Source organism: Lutra lutra, chromosome 13, assembly GCF_902655055.1.
Source record: "Lutra lutra chromosome 13, mLutLut1.2, whole genome shotgun sequence".
Taxonomy (NCBI): domain Eukaryota; kingdom Metazoa; phylum Chordata; class Mammalia; order Carnivora; family Mustelidae; genus Lutra; species Lutra lutra.
Window position 1 is genome coordinate 91,349,664 of NC_062290.1, and position 18,869 is coordinate 91,368,532.

General features: G+C 45.9%; 1 protein-coding gene across 4 annotated transcripts in view; it reads right to left on the reverse strand.

The window, feature by feature from the left end:
• Window positions 1-18,869, reverse strand: part of MED27 (mediator complex subunit 27) — a 194,228-nt gene that overhangs the window by 117,061 nt on the left and 58,298 nt on the right. For 3 of the 4 annotated variants that reach the window (XM_047701271.1, XM_047701272.1, XM_047701273.1), the window contains exon 3: window positions 11,759-11,889. In XM_047701271.1, coding sequence (XP_047557227.1) covers window positions 11,759-11,889 — 131 coding nt within the window. Of the gene's footprint in view, window positions 1-9,330; window positions 9,868-11,758; window positions 11,890-18,869 lie in introns of those variants that run through there. The other variant, XM_047701274.1, reaches the window with a different exon arrangement.

Below are 18,869 nucleotides of genomic sequence, written 5' to 3' on the forward strand. Positions count from 1 at the left end.
TTATATACACTTATAGAAAATGTAAGCTAATCTACAGTGACAAAAAGAAGCCCAGTGGTTACCTGGGGATAGGGGTGCGGAGTGAGAAGAATCACAGAGGGGCATGAGGAAACTTTCGGGGTGAAGAATGTGCCCATTATCTCGATACTGGTAAGTAAGGCAAAGGCTTCGTAGGTATATACATATGTCAAATTGTATACACTTTAAACAGGTACAATAAAGCTGTTAAAAATGTAAGACAAAAAGACTACACATCAGATTTGCAATGCACTGAACTGTGTAGTTCTGATTTACATAAATAAATTTAAAAGTGTCTTTAATGACAATGCAACACGCTTAGAGATACTAATTTAACTGGAGGGACCAAACCGCAAGGTCTGTTGACCCAAGGGTCCCCAGCTAACACTGGTCAGGAAAGCTACTGGCAGCACCGGACACAACTGCGAGCCGATGAGGAACCAACCAACTTCTGAGTCTTAAATTCTAGTCGGTTCCGTCGTGGCGTTAAGCCATAGGCAATAAGCTCTGCCCAGTCTCCCCACAACGGTCATCCCCTTGACCTAAAGACGTTCCGATGATGGTTTCCCAGACCCCCCAACCCCGGAGCGCTCCTCACACCCCTCCAGAAGCAGCACTTCTGAATCTCGGAAGGAAACAGGAATCTTCCTGGGAGCCGTTTCAGTGTAGCCACGACAGGGCCTCTAATGTGCAGCCAGGGCTGGGGCTCACTGCTTGAAAGGCCCCTCGTCTGTGGAGCAGGGATCCCCACGTGTGGCTGGCTGGTCCTCCGCGTGGGAGCCCGTCGCGTCCACCACAGCCCTACCTGGTCCGCGTGGGAGCCCGTCGCGTCCACCACAGCCCTACCTGGTCTGACTGCGCCCTACTGTACTTCCTCCAGATTCAAGGTCAGTGGCAGCCCTGCACCGAGCAAGGGAACCAGTGCCGTTTCCCCACAAGCATTCACTCACTTCATGTCTCCGCATCACATTTTGGTAGCTCTTGCAATACTTCAAGCTTTCTCCTTTGCATTATTTTCATTACAGTGCTCTGTGGTCAGCGATGACGACTCTCTGAAAGCTCAGATAACAGCCGGCATTCTTCAGCGAGGAAGTATTTTTTAATTAAGGTACGTGCACTGTTCTTGGATAATAATGCTATGGCACACGTAGCAGAACTGCAGTAGAGGGCAAACATAATTTTTATATGGACTGGGAAACCGGAATTCTCATTTGATTCGCTTTACTCTAATATTCAGCTTATCTTGGTGGTTGAGAACCAACCCTGCAATATCCCCGAGGTAGGCCTTAGTGCCCAGTTTGCAGAATGTCCCCAGAGTGAGAACTGACCTTGACAGCTCATCCCAAGGACCAGCAGGCCTGAGCTCAGAGCTTAATCTAGACTGAGAAACTGCTTCCGAAGAGAGAGACGGCGACATACTATGCAAACCTGGGGAGATGTTCTCCCTAGCGTCTTAGGAAGCCAGAAGTACAGTCTCAGGTGAAAGAGGTTTTCTCACATTTTCTTACTAAAAATGCCTGAATGGGGACTATCGGAGCGACTAGTGTCACCTGATCAAAATCCACCCTACCCTAAGACCTCAAGCAAAGAGACAAAGCCATTTCCTACTCACACTTGTTCTCATGTTACTGAGGCCACTGTACATGCCAGCACTTTATATAAAGAACAGTATTCATCACAGGTGAACAGAGAAACTGACTCACTGCTTCTTGGTTGCTTGTAACCCTAAATAGGGACTTTTGGGGCAAAAAAATCTATGGGCCACTAACAGCCTACATGGCAGAGAGAGAAGGAAAAAGAGATACACAGCAAGAGACCACCAAAATCACTTTCCATTTAGAAAGACCAGAAAGACTTAAAAAAAAAAAAAAAAAAGTTTCAGTTCCCAACAGTGTTAGCTGGGAATGACGTAGTGCAAAATATTAACAACCCGGAGACTCTGGCTCTTTGTTATGCAAAAAAGGGGGGGGGGCATTATGTGTACAACCACCCGTTCTTTTCTTCCTTCACCAGTAATGGCCAGAGTGATGTCATAACCACACTAGACAGCTGTCTTCCTGGATAAAATCACCTTGTAAAGGAGAAATGCAATTAGCAGATAAATGAAATATAATTTTTAAACTGATTCCACAGGCTGCCACATTTGACTTGGTGCTTAATGGCTAAGTTGTTTATTATAGTTTTCTGTTTTATGCAATTTCTCTTTGATTCAGTATCTGTGGAAGACACTGAGACTTAAATCCTTGTCTATGTCACACCAGGCCTGAGATAAACATAGATGAGCTGAGAGTGAGGCCAAGACCAGGACAAGGCAGTAAGGAGCTAAAGTGCCACCAAGACCGGCAGGGAGGGCGGGGCAGCAGGGCTCCCCCCATCTCCTCCTGCCCGCCTCCTCTGGTCTCCCCTCCTCCACCCCAGCAGATTCTATCCACTCTCGAGACTTCCCCTACCACCCTAAGGAGCTGATTACCAAAACTATTTCTTCAACAACAATCCAAGTTTCAGACGTGTATTTTAAAAACACTGATTGTGAAAATGTTCAAGTACACACAACAGCTGATAAAACTGTAATGAGCTCGTCGGCGGCCTCAGGCTCTCTTCCCTCAGTTTCCACAGTTAGTAGCTAGTTTTATCAAATTCTCCCCACCTTCACCCCCGCTCCAACACACACACACTTCTGAGAAAGGGGAGGACGGAGTGTCGTAACACAGACCATCATATCACTTCACTCAAGACCTGTGAGCTCCTCCAACTTAACATGCGTCAGACAGAACTCATGTTGTGTCTCCTCTGTTTAGAGACAGCAGGACTTCTGTACTTTCAGAGTTCCAGCCGGATGGAGCAAACACCTAGCCTGCAGAAAGTGCTTGGTCGACGCTTACAGAGTGACAAGTATAAACACACACGTGCACGCACACACACAGGCACATGCACGTACGCGTACATACACACAGACACAGTAGGGGACCAGACAGGAGGCAGCAAAGGTCCAGACGGAGGGTCTAGCTAATAAGACAGGATCCAGGACTTCCTACTGGCTTCCTGCCAAGGGCCAGCACTTCTGAGCACGGAAACCCTCTGGCTGAAGCAGGAGAGCAAAGTAGTTCTGTCCGTCGCAAGTGCGACAGTCCTGACAAGCTACAGATTTCAGCGCGGCTATTAGCAGAACTAAATATGGTTCTCTCAGGGGAAGAAAAGGATCTTTTACAACATATATGCTAATGAAGCACAACGACATAGAGCATTTAAAACAAAACGTCCCTATATTTATTCTCCATAGACAGATTTTTACATTAATATTTATGAGGGATTCCTTGTTTATTTCTCCCAGAGATTTTTCTCCTGCCCAAAGAGAAGGGATAAAAGATAAGTAACATGAGCCAATTATCTTTTAAACAGCTACAAAGGACTACCTTATTTATCTGCATTCTGCTACTTGATTAATCTTCCTAATATACCACTTTCCACACATCGGCCCCGCTCACGAGCCCCCAGGGCCCGCCGCCGCCCGCGGGAGCGCACTGCAAGGCCTGGGCCACCCGAGCCTCCAGATCCAATCCTATCTGTCCTCACTCAGCAGGGCCAGACCGGCACCTCCAAATCCTCCCCCGGAGATATTTCTGTCGGTCCAAATGGCACCTGGTCCCCAGCCATCTAAATTCCCAACACTTACACTTTCAATTTACTAAGAGCCATGAGCGGTAAACATCTTGTAGAAAGATGTTCTCAGCCTTATCCGCCAGCGGACATGGGGATGAACGGTAGCCCAGAGGGGAACCAGCCCGCAGGACGTGCTTGTCCAGTCCTCGGTGCCTGAGACAAGGCCAGGCGGGAAAGGAGAGGCAGGGGGCCCCAGTTCCAAGGGGTTTCCAGTCTAACCGAAACACAAGGCAGACAGTGAGTGGCAAATGCCACAGGAGAGCCACAAAGCCAAGCGTCACAGGGGTTACGAGCGGAAGGTTTCTTCCTGCCCAGTCACTGGACCACATTTTGCCTTCCCCAGTCAGTAACAGACTGAGAGACACACTTCCCTTCTCTACCTGCCAATAACACGAGCACAAAGACACACGAGAAAGGACATTCAGGAACCACCACTGAGTGTGCCTCCTCCGAGCCCACCAACGAGAGACGCTGAAGAACGCGGAGAGCGAGGCGACCGGATGGACTGGACACACAGGGGGACCACTCTGCACCGTTGGCCTCAAAATGCCTTTGGATTCTATTTCAAGGCAAATGGAAAACAAATGTGAGCAGCAACGAAAAAGCAGAGGGAACGGATGAAATGGTGCTGGGGCGGTTAGACTTTTACGACGCAATCGGGCAAGGCCCGGGCTCTTCCCAGCCCCCGCTGCTCAGAGCTCTGACCACGAAGGGTTTCTTCCCGTCACTGTCAAGCGGGCCTTTCCGAGTCACAACCATAAAACCTTACAAGAGCCAGGTATGCTCGCTTCTACCAGCCTTTTAACCTTTGTATGGAAAACCGCCTGAAACTCATAGGCTGAAAATAGTTTTGTTGATGAAACAGAGGAAGACGACGAGAGGACAGGATTGAAGATTGTCGCCGTGTGCACACTCCGATGCAAACTCGGGACCCCGACGAGACGAGGCTCCGTTCTTCTGCGGTGGGGCCGGTACCTCTCACCGTTCCAGCAGCAGCGCCAGTCTTGCAGGGAAAAGCAAGAGCGGCCCTGAGTCAGCCAACTGAAACACGACTGATGTGAATAAATGAGCTTCTGCCGTGCCGGTTATTGGAAACTGATCTCTTCCTTATTAATATGGTCCCGCAATGGAGACAAAGATTTCTCCGTGTTCTAGAATGCAAACAATGTTTTAATCTTTAATTATATTCTCAATTTCAACTCTTCTGGAGAGTTACAGCCACCAAGGCCTAGGATTATTTCTTTATTACACAGCCTCTCAGTGGTATTTAATGAATATTGTTACTTAATACTTGCCGGTAGGGGAAAGAAGGATTTAGTGAGTTCCTACTTAAGTTTTGATGACTTTTCCGAAACTCACAGCTGCAGAGTTCTCTACTTCCTTTCGGGGACACGCCGTATGGGCAGCAGGCTTGCTCTGCCCAGCAGCCCACGCTCGGGAAGAGACAGCCTGTGGACTGAGGCTCCCCGCAGAAAGGGATTCAGGATACAATGCTCTGCGTCTCTAAGGCTCGTGGCAACGAACCAGCGTGCTCCTCGTTCCTGGTTTACTCACTGTTGGTCTGCTCAGAGGCAAACTAAACTCCAACAAGAAGAGATTGCAAACATTCTTGTTTGGGACTCCCATCATCATCTACGTTGAAGAATTTAATACACACTTATCAGCACAGAACCAACTTCTGCCCTTGACCAAGTTTCAAGATCTCATGAGGCAAAACAAAGCTCAAGTCATCAGGAAGAAAATTAGGTCCCTGCAAGGAAGTGCATCCACCGTCACTCCTCAAACATCTGTATCAAGTTTTCTGTAATGGCACAGCGACTACAGAAACCTGGAGTTTCATATCTGTGCGGCCGAGGGACAAAAACACGTTACAAAAAAAAAAAAAAAGTCTTGAAAATCAGCAAGAGGAAAGGTAATGATGTGATGGCCAGGAAGCTACAGGGGGGTCTGGGCTTGCAGCAGTCTGTCCTGGCCAACACTCACCTTGCTCAGTTTCAACATCAATGACCATAAGAAGCTCCCACCCTCATTCATCGCTATCGCCAAGGACAGATTTATGCCACTGCTTTGCTCTCCGTGATTCCTGTTCATTTCACATTAAGCAAAAGACAACATGAGCCTCTGCCTTTCAAGAACAGAAGCGGCATTTACCACACATCTTGGAAAGAATCCAATCATCTGTATAAGCACCGTGTGTAATTTCAAGTCGATGATCTTCCTGGGAATTAGTGTGTAAGGCAGTGGCAGAAAATGAGCTTCTGTCAGTTAAACTCCCACAGCCAAATTAGAGGCCCTACCGAAGGCAATCTGTTGTTCAAACACTGGAACCCCGAGGTGTACGCGCCGTGTCGTTATCCCTGCTACCTCCCGAACTGGTGGCATTTCTCCCCAGCAACACTTGTCCCACATGCTGTTTCTGTGGTGGTGTTCTTGTTACTCAAACCTGAGGCAGGTCATCCAAGAACAGGAGCATGAAGACTCCGCACCCTCTGAGAGGTGGTAGGTAATACTGAAACAGACGGAAAATGTTAAGGAAATGGTAACGAAGACTCCAGAGAACACCAAGGAATGGCACTCAGTGATGAAATGCTATGAACCATGGACACACACACAACAGAAATGAATCTCCAAAACACCATGCTGAGCAAAAGAAATCGGAAAGAAAATATGTTCTGCAGGTCTCTACATATGTGGGGTTCTAGCAGAGGCAAGGCTAGGGTATAGGGACAGAAATTAGGACAGTGGTGGCTTAATTGAGAAACTAGAAAGAAGTATAGTCCACTCCTTCTAGAAGTCCTGCTGTCAAGAGGAGAGAGGGGAGCTGGAAGAAGTGGGATTATGAGCTGGGTGTTCCCACGGGAGGAGGGTGTGGGTAAGCGTGTTTGCGTACTACTAGAAATGAGCTAGGAGAAAGGGGAATCCTGATGGCGTGGGAGCGAGAGGAGACCCGCGGTCGAGTGGCTTGGGGTAGCTGAGAGCGTGGACCTAGTGGGGAAGAGGAGGGGCTGTCCCTGGCTGGGAGCATGGACAGCGCCTCCCGAGTGACTAGAAGACAGGTAGCCTATGAAAGGAAAAGTGCTCTTAATGGAGCTGGCAGCACCTTTTCAGGAAGGATAACATGACACAAAAGAAACCGCCCGTCCCCACAACTTCCAGGGGACGGTAATACTTGGAAAGATAACCTTTCTGTAGAACAATGTTTCCCCTTGAATCTAAATGAGATCTACGTGTGCCAAGTACAAATGCGTAAGTATCCACTCGTCCCACGCCCACCGACAGTCGGCACTTCATCAGGTCGCCACCAGGGTCCCAGGCCACTTGGCTTGACAATCTTGATCAACACCGTATCCGTGTTAACACGAAAGCGTGCTGAACAATGGGTCGCAAAGTTGAGACAGCTATCTAAGGGAGCACAAGCAAACATGGCCACATCTGACATGTAGTAAACACACAGATATCGCAACCATCAGCTGACCTCATTCTTACAAGGGTCAAAAGCCTGACAACGTTCACCCAGCAACAGGGGACACAGCTCCTTTCTGAAAATGACAGGGCCTTTTCCACGATGGATTCAACACTCGGGGGGAATCAGAGAAGTGAGGTGACTTCGTCAGTGCCCTCCGAATGCCGACATATGGTAAAAGATCTTTCATCACGAAGAGCATCTTTGCCTTCTTAGAAGCTTCCTTGGAGGAGGAGAAAGATATGAATCATTAATCCCATGAATCACTAATCCTTTGGGAACTCTGGCAGAATCAGCGTCTTCAAAGACTACTACTGTTCAAGCCAACTGCATTTAAAAAACAAACACACTGTACACCTCTCCTGCCCCCTCGCCGTGCCTGTGGTCTCAGCACACTTAGAGCCCGTGGTTTTGTTGTGGTAGCCTCCCTGCCATCCAAATGCTGACACAAGGCAATGCAGAAACCCATCCGTCACCGCATCACCAGAGTTCCAGAGGAGGGTGAGTATGGAGTCCAGCGCTGGTCCTCCGGTGGCTTCCTCCAAGGAGAAATAAAACCTTTCCTTAGAATCCTGTGAGCCTATGCGAGAAGCATCGAGCTCTCCTGATGAAGTCAAGCTTCCATCCTTCACCCGGCAGTGGAGAAATTCACCAACGTTTGGCCAGGCCTCCCTACATGTGGCTCTCTCAGCGCCCTGCCCGTGGCCTTCTTGAGCACTTTGGGATGTCATTAGGGCTTGGCACACATTACTAGGATTCCCTGCTACTTGTTTGTTCCTCTGCTTCTGCTCAGAGCTTCATGAAAGCCAAAATTGTGTCGTATTCATCTCCAAATTCCCAGCACAGTGCACAGGACCAAACACTTGTAGGCCCTGAGTACACATTTGCTGAATAAATAAGTGAATGGGGCTTACAGGCTCCACCATTCTTCCCTCTGTGCAATGACTCTCCTCACTGGCAACTGCAGTGGTTTTAAACGACAACCACAAATTCTTTGGCAATCCTTCCTTCAAAAGGGAGAGCCTTATCCTCTCCCCTTAAACATCAGACTTAGTGACTCATTTCTGACCAACAGAATGGGGTGGAATGGATGCTGTGTCTTTGGAGACTAGGTCCGAAAAAGGATCGGCTCTGCTGGGCTCCCTGCTCTGGGAGAAGTCACCTGCAAGTCATGGGAGTACTCAAGTCTCCTATGGAGAGGGATGGAGGTCTCTTGTCAACAGCCAGCACCAACTTGCCTGCCGTATGACCAAGCCGCCCTTCAAACCTCAGTCCAACCTTCAGATGATTGCATTTCTGGCTGAGATCTGATTGCAATCTTCCGAGAGACTGAGCCAGAACCACCCAGCCATGCCACTCTCAGATTCCTGAGCCACAAAATATGTGACAGGTGTTTACTGCTGTCAAACGACCATGCTTGGGGGTGATCTGTTATGTGGCAGTAGGTGACTGATACGCAGGGTTTGGGTGTTGTTTTATAAGGGATTTCCTTAATGACAGAGTTAGTTTATGGTCATGTTGTGCTTGTAATAAAAATTTTGTAATTAGCAGTGTTCTACAGAATACAACCAGAACATGGCTGATTAATATGCAAATTTAAATGTTCCGCAGATAAAATTATACTATCTTCAAGTCTAACAACCATATTCAAGAAATGTTGAGATGTGATACAGAACATTACAATACAATCCTTTTTGGAGGATGTTTCTTATTTTTAAACATTATATTTGCATAGAAAAAATTGAGAATTATATCCATCAAACCCTTAGCAGTAACTTTCTCTGTGTGATGGTGTTATTATGTTTTCCTTTCATGTCATCTTTGCTTGGTTCAAGGTCTACAATATGTATATATTACTAGTGGCCTATGTTTTAATTTAAAAATTTTTTATAATTCAATTAGTCCAGCACTATGTCTTATTGGTATTTCTATTTCTGACTCTAACACAGTAAGAAGCATGTAGTAGGTGCTCAAGAAAGGTGCACTGAATGTCCTTTAGCTATATACCCTGCCTACTGGACAGGTCTCTGAAGGTAGCGTGAACCCCAAAAGCTCAATGATGTGAAAAGGCAGCAGTCAATTTTCACAGGAAACAGGCTACTGAGTATAGGAAATCATTCTGACGTCGTATTCTTAGGACACGGCAACAACTTTTCTCTTTGAAACTAAGTATTTTGAGTGATTTATTATAAATTTATAATGACAGTTGTGAATAACTCCTTTTTTTTTTTTTTTTTTTTTTTTTTGGCATGAGAACAGAGTCTGTTGATTGCCTTGGTGCTTAAAATAGTTTCTAAGTGTCCTCATAATAGCATGTCACCTGTAAACAGGTTTCAAGCCAATGCAAATGAACAAATGCCGAACAGATGGACCACGGGCTGACTTTTGTCAAGAGAGAGTTAGCAACAAACACTTTCTGGCTCCAGTCTTATGGGACTATTAGAAAGTCTTTCGCTTCTTGTCAAACGTCTTGCCTCCGTAGACTATCCATGCAGGGAAAATGACAAGTTACAACGCCCATTAGACTTTAGAGAGCTGAAAGTTGAAGGTTCGCAGAATCACCCAGTCAACATATGAGGAACCACAGATCACGTTCCTTCAGAAGCGCCTACCAAACAGTGAAAACTCTCGCTCTGCGTCACTCAAAGTGTCTGAAAAACGCGCACCTGGCCATGCAGTAGCAGAAAATCACTTTTCGGAAGCCGGTTGGTTATGTTCATCTTCTCCTGGAAGCAAATGTTAATTATGAAGAAAACCTGAAAATCATAGAAATGGTGGTGCGAGTGTCCAGCGATGAGGGAAAAGATCCCGCAGCATCCTCTGTGACTTCCCAGCTCTCTGCTGGCCTCTCTCCACCTCACGTCATCTCCTTGGAGAGGCCTTCTTTGACCACCCAATCTAAGCACTTTCCTCAACCTCAACCTTTACTACACTATGTGTTCCTTTCTAAGCACCAATCATAACCAGAAATTATTATATTAATTTGTTAATTTATCATAACTAGAAATTATTATATTAATTTATTAATTTGTTGAGGAGTGCCTTTTTTTTTTTTCTTTGTCTCTTTCCCCCTGCAAACAAAAGCTTCGGGAACATGGGACCACATCTGTGTTGTTCATGACTGTAACCCCACAGTCTAGGACAGTGCCTACAGATAGGAGGTACAATATTTGCTCATCAAACAGAAAGTAAGTGAGATCTTGTATAAAGGCAAACAACGGAGTCTCACAGAAAACACTCCTCTGGATGGAAATTTTAAAATGTACAGCTGATCCCTGAATGACATGGGTTGGAAGTGCAAGGATCCACATTATCTGTGATATTTTTGTCGATACAGCACTATAAATGTATTTTCTCTTCCTTATAATTTTCCTAGTAACATTTTCTTCTTTCCAGCTTATGCTATTGTAAGAACATGACACATTTAATACACACAATACATGTTAATCGACTGTTGATGTTACTTGTAGGCTTCCGGTCACTCTCAGGCTATTAGTAGTTAAGTCTGGGGGGAACCAAAAGTTATACAAGATCTTTGACTGTGCTTGTGACCCCTATATTGCTCGAGGTGTCAACTGTAGTTTGTGACTGAGGATGTAACCGAAACGGGGTACAATGGGAGGGCAGGACAGGACAGGTAATGTGTCTAAAGGCCCAGGCCAGCCACTGGGAGTGCTGCCTCGCTCCAGGGAGTGTGCACGCTCACAGAGAAGCTATCAGCAAAGACTGGTGTGTTCGCATTGCTGATTCCCACAAAGTGAGCCTTGGCCTTCGCGTGCTAGGGCTTCTAGCACGAAGTAGCCCCACAGGTCACGGATGAGTCACTTGCGGAATAGTCCCGAGAACACTACCCAGCAACGAAAAAGAACAGACAATCTAAATGAGTCTAGCAGACATTATGCTGAGCGAAAAAGAGCTGGAAACAGAAGATTACGTACTGTGCGGCTCCGGTGACGTGAAGTTCAAGAACAGGTTAAAAATCAACCATTCGAAGAAGGTGGAACAGTGCTAAACCCAGGTAGGGAGACGGCACATGCACAGACTGGGAACATGGCGGGGACCCCTCACGGGATTCTGGAAGCCGTGGCCACATGGCCTCATCTGGGTTGAGCTCCACGGAGGTACGCACATGTGAAAACCATCACTGAGTTGGACGTTTCTGAACCTTACAGTACCTCCTATCTCTCCTACTAGGATAAAGAAGGGCTCATATTTTGCACATTTAAGAGAACAAGTGAGCCTAGCACGACTTGAATCCCAGCTCCCCCGGATTCTCTGAGTGGCCCGCAGCTTCTCAAAACGTGCCCCTGAGCTGTGTCATCGGTTCGATAAGGACAACCGCACTTAGGCTGCGCCAGCTCTGGGAGTGTGACAAGGAAATAAAGAAAGGCTATGAGATATCTGGAAATCCTAGGTGGGAAAGTCACACAAAATATGTTACTTAGGAATCACACGATCTATGCAAACGATCTTACCTGCGTGCTGGGCTTCTAATCCTAGCAGGCAGCCTGGCAAAAGGAAGAGCCACTTCACAAGAAACAACTTTCCACTCCCCACAAACGAGCACGGGGAAGAGTTCACCCAGGATGAAAGACCTGTTGCAAACCCATTACTCACTGAGGCGGTAAGACAAGAGTAGTGGGCTGAGCCTTCGGCCTCCGCTTGGCGGACACTCCCATCTGGTTAGCCGAGCGCTTCAAGGACTGCTGATTCAAAAGGCCGGACGCCAGACCCGCGTGGTACTGCAGCTGCGCGGGCGAACAGAACAGAAGGGGAAGAAAGATACCGTTTGGTAAACGCAGGCCGGGGGGTAGGAAACTACCACCACGTGGTGTGCCTTACCCCCTTAGAACGTCTTAAATCACGGCAAATGCAGCGGCTAACATTTGCTCCGAGGAATGTATCTGTGAGGAGCTACTGAGACGAACGGGAAGAGAAGAGCGGACAGGGCGTTCGTCACAGCACTACAGAATGGCGAAGAAGCGGGGAACTCCTGAGCACCCAGCAACAGCAACAACTGGGAGCTTGGTTAAGATATGGAAAGAAAGTTATGACATCATTTTGTGGAATAAAAACCAAAAACAGGTACACTGTAAACAGAGAAATGCTTAAAAAAGACAGTCTCTCAAATGTTAAACGCAATAGGAGCGCCTGGGTGGCCCAGTGGGTTAAGTATCCGATTCTTGGTTCCCAACTCAGGTCGTGATCTCAGGGTCGTGAGATCAAGCCCCCGTGCCCCCACGTCAGCTCTGCACTCAGTGGGAAGTCGGCTTGGGATTCTCTCTCCCTCTCTCTGCCCCTCCCCCCACTTGCACTGTCTTTCTCTCTAACAAATAGAATAAAATCTTTTAAAAAAGAAAGAAAAAAACATTAACAGCACATTCCTAAGTAGCAGAGCTTGAATAATTTTTCTTCTTTATTTTTCACTACTATTTCATATATGCTTTATATAAATGGTTTTTCAAAGCCCATGTCATTTTTTCTAAGAAGATCCACAGGGACTTCTTAAAGACGAATTGGTTCTGGGAACTCTTGCTTATAATAAAAACCACATAACTGGGAGTGTTCTGCATTAACTGGGAGCACAACCCGGCCTATCATAAACATACAGGAGACACCGTGGCCAGCCCCAACATCCGCTGTCTGCTGTCTTCAATGCTGAAGATACAGTATCAGCGGTAAGGATAAGCTCCTAGTGTATCTTACAACAAAAAGCACACAAATGGATACAGGACGGAGGAGTTCCTCTCAGGATACAGGACGGAGGAGTTCCTCTCACTCTGTGTACAGGTAAGTGGAACATTACAGTGCCAGTAAGGATGCAAAATACTTTCAGTGAGCTCCAGGCCCCACATCCTTGGCTGTGTTCTGGACAAACCACTGAGCTTTGAAGTTACTCAGGACACATCATTTTACCTCTCTAGACCTCCATTTCACTTTTGGAAAAGAGAAGTGACACTGCCTAATTCTAAACCCAACAGGACTTCAAAAAAAAAATCCACCTTACTGAGTTAAAATTTACATAAATGCACACATTTAAGAGTACAGTTTGATGAGTTAGGATAATGTCTATACCTGTCTATACACCCCAATCAAGGTACGGAGAATGTCCATCCCTGAAGAAAGTTCCCCAGGGCCCCAATGCAGTCAGTCTCCCTCCCCTCCCCACCCCCATCTCCTACCATCAGGATCCTTTGTTTTAAAATACAACTCATCAGTCTCACTCTTTGCCAAGTGAGGCGCTTACATCCAATCTGACATGTGACAGTGACTGCTATCTTCCTTTTTTAATCCCATACTTCGGTATTTTAGATCTTAAGAGTTGTCATCAATCTCTCGATAATAAAATCATCCTTGAAAGGTATCCCAATTGTGAACAGATGTAAATAAAACATTCAAATGTGAAAATGCCAAGCTAAGAGTCTGGATTGAGACCATTTATAACATCCAATATGTTTCTTCTTCCCTTCTCAAATTAAGCAAGGTCCTTCAAACATTTATTTAGAATTAACTAAACATACAAATAGTAATTCACTCTGAAGCTCTGAATCAATTTCTTTTCAAAATGCTCTTTCAAGGCATAGATTTCCTTTGCAGAGTCAGCTACATTACAGTTCATGGTAATGAAACTGGTGACCACCATATCAAAGGGGCTGGGCCCTGCATGCAAAGGGTAATGATGCTCTGAAAAACAGATGGCCTACCTAAAGCCGGTGGGCTGCAAACAAACAGAGAGAGAGCAAGAAAACAGAACGCAATGAAATGATCTGCTTCTTGAAAGTGGTCATAAAAATGAAGATATCCAGTGACCCAGTAAGACTGAAATGTCTGTGTTTGGAGCATCCATATTGCTTTTTAACAGGCTCTTGATTTACTTGGTCGATCTGCTGGGGGAGCCTTACAGCTGCACAATACAAGACAAAGATGTATCACATTCATAATAAAAATGGAGCTCTTCTCAGGGTGGAAGAGGGGGCATAATTCGGCTCTAACAACTCATCTTAGACCAATGAATTTTGCTCAAATTTGTTTTTCTCCTACAGATTTCTTAAATGGGAAATCAATGGAAGCAAGGGACAGTACAAGTTTGAAAGACAATGTTTCAAAATGTCAGCTACTTGGGTTTCGATCTTCCCCACCAGATTTTGCAATGAGTGCAATATGCATGGGGCTTTATGGAATTAAAGGGAAAGACAGCTTGGCAGGGGCCCCCTCCTGGCTCAAGGAATCGTCTCTCCTTTTGGCTCTCCTTCTTCTTTGTATCTTATTAGGGTCCATGCAAACTCAGCCATCCCGGCCCTGCTGACTCTTTGAGTGGAAGAGTCCTAACTGCGCACAGTGGCAGGGTGATTTTGCCCACCTGGCATCATTTTGATCATTTGCTCAAACAAAAAAACCCAAAAGAGGAGAAATGCATGCTAGCTGCTGTCTTTTAAAGGGTGCCTTTAAAATGCCTGCCATCTTGGGCGCCTTCAACAGACACTGCACCTCTAAGAGCACACGGAGAGGGACGGGCTCCTCTTTCCAGAAAAATAAAACCTGCCCTTCGACGCTGACTCACGGTGATTAAGCGACATCATGTACACGTATCCGTATCCCAGTTTCCAGGAACACAGCTCCGACTGTCAAGATCTATAAGGGGCCCATTAAATATTTACCGAACCATCTTTATAATGGGAGAAAAGGTCAAAGTTAATAAAACTGACAGGCAGATCCTGTCCAACTGGATTTATACATTATTTAAGCACCAAATACTCTATTCCATGAAACACAGTTTTGATCTGAAAAGACTTGGAAAACGTTCACTCAGCCGATGGTTCTAAAACAGCAGAAGGGAGTTCAGAGCAAATCCACAAATTAACATTAAGAACATATCACTCCCCAAAATGCTGCCATAAGTTTTCAATTACAGGTTCTGTAATATTTTCTATAAAAATATATTTCAATAAACATACTTTGTTCCAAATGTCTGTGGCATGGAAACAAGTCTATTTCAAAAAGCAACTTATCAAAGTTCTAATGCGATTTTTCTATCCAGGATCATTTCTCCACTGACTAGACAAGAATAAAATGAAAGAGGGTGAGAAGGAAAACAATCTATTCTTTTAACTTCCACCTCACACAGGGGTGGGGAATGGGAATGTTGGTGTGGCGAGCATTATTTACTGGTAAACTGCCATTCCGTGCTAATTGTGATTTCAGTGTTCTTTGGATTTAGAGAGCATTGCTCTCAGCTGCAATTTTGCTATTACTGTCAACTTCCCATTTTCTATGATTGACCTAGGACTTTTCGGTCGGTTCTCAACTTGTAGCCCTTTCTAATCAATTATGTCTACTAATTACCTCTATACCTGGAACATCTCAACAACTCATAATGAGCTGCAAAACACCTCTTAGAATTTGAAAAACTTTGATTTGGCTATTTTCTTTAAAGTAACACTGTTTGGGGGCACCTGGGTGGCTCAGTCAGTTAAGAATCTGCTGCTGAAGTCTGCTTCTTCCTCTCCCTCTCCCCCTTACGCCCACCCCCACTCATGCTCGCTCTCTCTTTCTCTCTCTCAAATAAATAAATAAAATCTTTTTTTTTTTTTTTTTAGATTTTATTTACTTATTTGACAGAAAGAGAGATCACAAGTAGGCAGAGAGGCAGGCAGGCAGGCAGGCAGAGAGAAGGGGGAAGCAGACTCCCCGCTGAGCAGAGAGCCTGATGAGGGGCTCGATCCCAGGACCCTGAGATCATGACCTGAGCCGAAGGCAGAGGCTTAACCCACTGAGCCACCCAGGCGCCCCTAAATAAATAAAATCTTAAAAAAAAAAAAAATAAAGTATATTGTTCTGGTAATATTAAACCAGCAAAAGTGCCAAGGGTTAGAAGATAAGGTCACCGTAAAGGCTCCAGGGCAGACGGACAAGCTCTGTAACCAGCATCCTCTTTGAAGGTGTGCGACCAGCCTCTACCAGTAACGAGGGCTGTGTGAGCTTATAAACACCTCACTTCCCTCTCGACAGAACACGCGCTGCATCTTCTCCTCGAGCTCCGACGTTTCACTCCTCCGGGTTTCTAAAGGAGTTACCTGGGTATCTGGCTTCACCATAAAATGATGAAACAATGTCCCCATAATTTCACACAATAAGCTCAACAACGCTTTGCACCCAATGGGCTCATTCTTTACAGAATCTGCTTTGAAAGAAGTCCCAATTTCTGAGGCCTAAATTCACTTAGCTTTAATGGTTCAAATTACAAATAACAACACATACTGGAAGGAAATATTATTGAAGTAAATTATAAAAAACAGGATTCAAATGCAAAGTTTCTTTCCTCTATCTTGGGTTCAGAGAATCAGATGAGCAAAATGTCCTCTGGTCGGTTCTCCGCCCTGCTGTCTTCCACACTGTACTGAATGTTCCTATCTGCTCCAAATCAGACAGAGGATAATGTCCTGTAACAGACAGACGTTCGAGGAGCAAAGAGAAGGAAAGTCACCACACCTATCACATTCAATATACTAATTAAGCCAGTGGCATTCAATTTGGTCTAGCACATAAAAGCTGAAATGTTTGCTAAAACCTCCCTGGGGTTCGCGGTACACAGCATCTATCCATTCCCAAGATTATCCTATCTGTGCCATATGGCCTGAATCCCGCTTTAAGAAAATCTGACATTCAAAATTCTCAAAATTTATAAGCCAGGTCAAGCAAGGTTTGATTCTTCCCACTGTGAAAATCATGATCTCCTCCTCCAAGATTCACCAAAGGCTTCTTTTGGGGGAGGGAGGTTGTGAAAACAAACAAACAAACAAACAAAAACAAAACAAAAATACAACTCTCCTAACCTTAAGACAGAGTTCGCTTTATTTTTAAAAATCAATTTATGTATAATTTTATGCAAGCTTCTAAGAATACTAGCAAGATTTACTGGTACTTCCAGTAACTAAACCCTTTGGGTGAGGAGTGAGACAGAACTAAGTTAAACAAATTCTGGCTGGCTTAGACGAGGGGCCCATGGGAGGGGACGAAGAGATCAAGAGGCCACAGTGCCCCACCACCTCCTCCCCCAGTCCCTCCAGGCCAGTCTCTCTTCTGTGAGCACAGAGCTTTTGCCCGTCACTGGGACTTGGCAGCCAGGAAAAGCAGCCTTGTGTTATTTCTTGGTCCAGGAATGAAGCTAAGCTAGCCACCTGGGGAGAAATTTCTGGAGGGTGCAGACCTTGTTATTGATTACTCTGCATTCACAACAGCATCCAGGCTATTGCACTGCATACAGGAGAAGCTAATGAATTTGTCAACTGGTAAGTGGACTGGCAGATCAGTGAAACGCTACGGCCTGGCCTGGCCTGTCACTGTAGCCAATATAGAGAACACAATGGCCCCAACAGACAGTCCTCTTAAGGCCGGGCACTTAGAGAAGCAACACACTGCTTTGCAGGGGCTCACTGTCAGCGCAGAACCACAAGGAACCCCTCTTTCCTCTTATTCTAACTGCCCAAAATAGTGAGTATGTCTAAACCTCTGTGGGGGCTTGAGTTCAGGCAAAGGCATCTATAGGGACTGTAGTCGGATGACCTCAAATCATAGTACTCTAATGTCAGAGAAGGCCCTTAGAGACACCAACCTTCACCCACCTCCCATCCCCATTTTATAGGAGAGGAGACTCAGGCCTTAGAGAAGTCACTTGCCCAAGGTGACACACACCCAGAGAGGGAGGGAAGCCATTAGGATTCACTTCCCCGGCCTTTTTCCCGGAGGGAAGGGGAGGGGCGGCGGGGGCTAAGAGTGCCACATCTTTCCACCTGGAGGACCTGACATCTGCTACCTCTTCCAGCAGGAGAGCACAGTGCCTCTTCCCAGACAGGGAACTGAGACTGTGTTCTGGGAAAACGGTATTAGCTGGCATCCCCGGCACTGGCTCACTTGTTTGCTCCCTTCACTCGGACCCCTCTTAGGGACCATGATGTCACAGGTTCTTCCCTTCTACTGACTCTGCTCATGTCTCAAGCAGGGAGTATGGGAAATTTCTAAATTCTATCATCTTAGGGCTTTAATATCATTCACGGTTAAAAACCATAGAGAAAAGAAATCAAGAAATCGTAGAAACCTCAATACTGTCCAAAAATCTAAATTCTAGACTCAGCAATAACACATTTAACCTTCCTGGCATCTCCGCTATTTACTGTTCTCTGATGGGGCAATGGTGCTACTGCCTCATAGGTTTGTATAAATTCTCTTATGGGCTGGGAGAGGCCACACGTATAATCTGTTTTTACTCAGGGATTCTCCGAGAACGTGTGTACTACATCATGAGGGCAATAAGCACGGACATCCGCCGCAGAGCATCACGTCCCCTGCAGACCCCCGACCCAAACAGCCAGCGCTGGTTGGCACGAGAGTATGTTGAAAATCCTTCCCAGATGCAGTGGACCACACCGAAGCTCACAGCCCTGATCTCAAGACAATGGGACACGTGGATCGAGTCACAGCCCCTACAGCTGGGGTATGCGGATGTGGCAGGGTGGGGTGGGGGTGCGGGCCACTGGGACTCTCAGGCAATCCCCGTTTCCCCTAAACCGTTAACCTAGAACCAATGTTTGTGCAAAACCAGGAACACTTCATCACCACTTTGAGTTGCAAGACCTTTGCCCCTCATTATTGAAATATATTTTGTTTCCAGCTAATGAGAAAAAAACATGTATTATGACAAAGCTCTGATTCTTCTTTTGAACATAACTCT